We start from the raw sequence: 3,149 nt of genomic DNA on the forward strand, positions 1-3,149 counted from the left end.
AAAATAGTGACAAATATTTTAACTAGGATAAATTGGGAAGCCAAGAGGTGAATCATGAGGGATTTTAAAAAATGCCTCCCTGAATTTAACATTTTTGTTTCTTCTTTTACTTGATCCAATGTTCAATTAACTTAGAATTATCAGTAAGTACATGTCTTTTAATCTTGAACTTCTATAATTATGCCTGAGCAGAAAGTAGTAGATTATGGCTTGATTCTCCAAAGCTGTTTCTTTGATTTGTTCTAATTCTTCCCCTGCCCCCCCACCCCCAACAGTTCCTGCTCCTTTTTGTGGGGGAAGCATCCTCCCCTTGCCAAGGGCTTGCTCTCCACGCTGCAGACACGAACTTTTCATTTCTCCCCAAACTGCGAGCCACGCAGGCTTTTTTCTTGCCCGAAGTCATTTGGTTTCTATAAACTTCTGGAAAGCGTTCCTTCTCGGGCTGTGTTGAAAATTGCTCCTCTGGTTTGGGGAGGCCTAGACTCCCCCACTTCCCTCCCCCACTTCAAACTCATGTTTGGTTGCCAGGTTCTGGATCAGATTAGCGTCAAGAGCTATTTACCGGGCGACTGGGACATACCAGTGCTGCAGCCTCTGTCCCCAGCCTGTCTTTCTCCTTTTCCACACGATGCCTTTAGCCTTTGGGGGACCTCTCTCCCTCCTTCAGGGGGTCAGCTTTATCTGCCCTGCACCTCCTTCTCTCTGTGTGTCCAACCTCCCCCCAGTCTAGGTTTTGTCTGTTTCTCTCTTTCCAACTGCCATGGAACCTTCTGGATCCAGCTTTCCAACTTTCCACAGTTCCTTCCTCTCAGATGGGAAAAAATTAAAAAGAAAGAAAAGAAATTGTCCAAAGATAGCTCGTCACAGACGTTTTACGTAGTCCTTCCTCACTTCAACTACGACCCATTTCAAGACTGATTAAAATGGTATGGACGATTAGCTTATTGTGGTCAGCCTTTAAAAAAATAATTGTAGGTGTCGATAGTATTTAAAGCACAATGAATTTTTTAAAGAATGTTCTAAGTCTTTAACTAAAGCCCTAACCTATGACTTGGGTCGATGCGGCATCGACTGGGTTGGGGTTTTGTTGTTGATGTTTGTGATCACCTGTGACGGACAGACACTTGCTTGATCCTGTGAGTCTGAAACTGCTCGATGGGTCCTGACAGCAGCAGCAGCATAATCAGACCTCCTGCCATGGAGCAGATGCCTATCTGGAGCTTCCAAGAATGTGAATCTGTGTCTTTCTCCCTCCGAGTGGCCAGTGGGTTTGAACCACCCACCTTGAGAGTAGTAGACCAATGGTTAACCCACCTCTCCCCCCAAAACCGAACCCACTGCCATTGAGTCGATCCTGACCTATAGCCGCGCCCTATAGGACCGAGCGCGATGGCTCTTTGGGGTTCCCAACACTTCGAATCTCTTTTAAAATAGTTTCATTGGCATATCTTTCACATAGACAATTTAATCATTTGGTCATATTAAGAAGATTGTGCCGTCATCAACATCATGAATTTCAGAACAACACTTTAAGTCTTTATGGGAGCAGCCTCTCCTCTCTCCCACAGAGCAACAAGTGGGTTTGAACCTCCGACCTTGTGACTAGCAGCTCATGGGTAGCCCACAATACCACCAGTGTTTCTTATCCTATAACTCAACCAAATGCACTGCCCTCTAGTTGATCCTGACTCAGAGTGGACCCTTTAAGACAGGGTAGAACTGCCTCTGTGAGTTTCTGAGACTATAACTCTTTACAGGAAGAAAAAAACCTCATCTTTCTCCCTAGGAGCAGCTGTTGGTTTCAAACTACTGACCGTGAGGTTAGCAGCCCAATGTGTAAATCCACTATGGGGGTCTTTGTCATTATTGGTCTGCCCTCACTCAGTGAGGTCGAAAAATATATGACTGCTGTACAGGAAATTGGGATTCCAGGTGGTGGGCGTGGTGGTTATGTATTGGGCTGCGATCCTCAAAGCCAGCAGTTCAAAACCCGTAGTCACTCTGGGAAGAAAGAGAGTGTTCTACACCATGAAGACTTCACCGTCTCTGAAATTCACGGGGGGCAGTTCCACCCTGTCCTACAGGGTCCCTATGAGTCAGCCTTGACTCAATGGCAGTGAGTTTGGGCTTGGGTTCTGGTCCAGGAAATGGGGGAAGACACTATACCTTTGAAAACGTTGAGAAAGGTCTCTTGGATGGTGGGGTGCTTCAGGAAGGGTCTAACAGGGGTCTTGGCTCTTTCAGCCCATGGATGGGGTACAAGACAAGGGGATTGCCGAAGAGACCCACTGCGGCACCTTGAAGAATGCTGGGATGCGACCCCCACACCCAGGGATAGGTCCTCCCCAGAGCCCGATGGATCAGCACAGCCAAGGTGGGTGCCTGCCCCACGCCTGGCTTCGGTCTCACCCCGGTCCCACCCCACCTTTTCCCAGAGTGACTGTAATGGTGGCTGCCCAGAAAGGCGGAACCAGCAGGGTTCTTTCTCTGCAGAGAGAGCCCCGCCCTGTCCTTGTCAAAGTGACTTGGACACATATGGGCAATGGCTCTCCCAAATCCTAGTAATTTGTCCAGTCCCTGATGCCCAAGCACCCTGCCCAGCGCCTCATGACCTGGTCTGGACCCTTCATCATCATCATCGCCTGGTAAGATCAATTTGTCACTGCTGTGGTCAGTCAGGTGCTATGGAAGCCCTGTGGGCCTGTTGGAGCCCGTTGTTGGGGGTCGCGGGGGATGGTGAGTGCCTCCCAGCCTAGGGGCCACTCTTCCGACGCTCCTGCTGTGACCCACAAGGTCTTCTCGGACTCACATCCAGAAATCAACCCCCAGGATGCTCTTCCAAGCCTGTCCACCCTGGGCGGGTGATTTGCCATGCCTGTGGGGTTCGGCTTCCAGCCTCACAGTAGCCCGCCAGCCACCACAGTGCGGCCGACTGGCCAACGTCACCCCGGTGCTCTAAGTGGGGAGGGCCAAGGCCGGGGAGCACATACTATCCCCTTCACTTGCCACACCCTGCAAGTGACAGGACCAGAAATAGAGTCCGGCCTGCCTCCCATGACAGCATGGATAGGGAGGTGCTTTGAGTCACATTGTCTGCAAGGTGCCTTTTGCTGGCAGGGGTGTCACCTGTCAGTGCTGGTGGGCGGCTC

At 50.1% G+C, this 3,149-nt stretch overlaps 1 protein-coding gene across 1 annotated transcript in view; it reads left to right on the plus strand.

Moving 5' to 3' along the window:
• Positions 1 to 3,149, plus strand: part of SMARCA2 (SWI/SNF related, matrix associated, actin dependent regulator of chromatin, subfamily a, member 2) — a 147,792-nt gene that overhangs the window by 6,018 nt on the left and 138,625 nt on the right. The window contains exon 2 of the mRNA XM_004714451.2: positions 2,245 to 2,374. Coding sequence (XP_004714508.1) covers positions 2,245 to 2,374 — 130 coding nt within the window. The remainder of the gene's footprint in view (positions 1 to 2,244; positions 2,375 to 3,149) is intronic.

This window comes from Echinops telfairi, unplaced genomic scaffold (genome assembly GCF_000313985.2).
Source record: "Echinops telfairi isolate 266 unplaced genomic scaffold, ASM31398v2 ScPeMD7_25;HRSCAF=90, whole genome shotgun sequence".
NCBI lineage: Eukaryota > Metazoa > Chordata > Mammalia > Afrosoricida > Tenrecidae > Echinops > Echinops telfairi.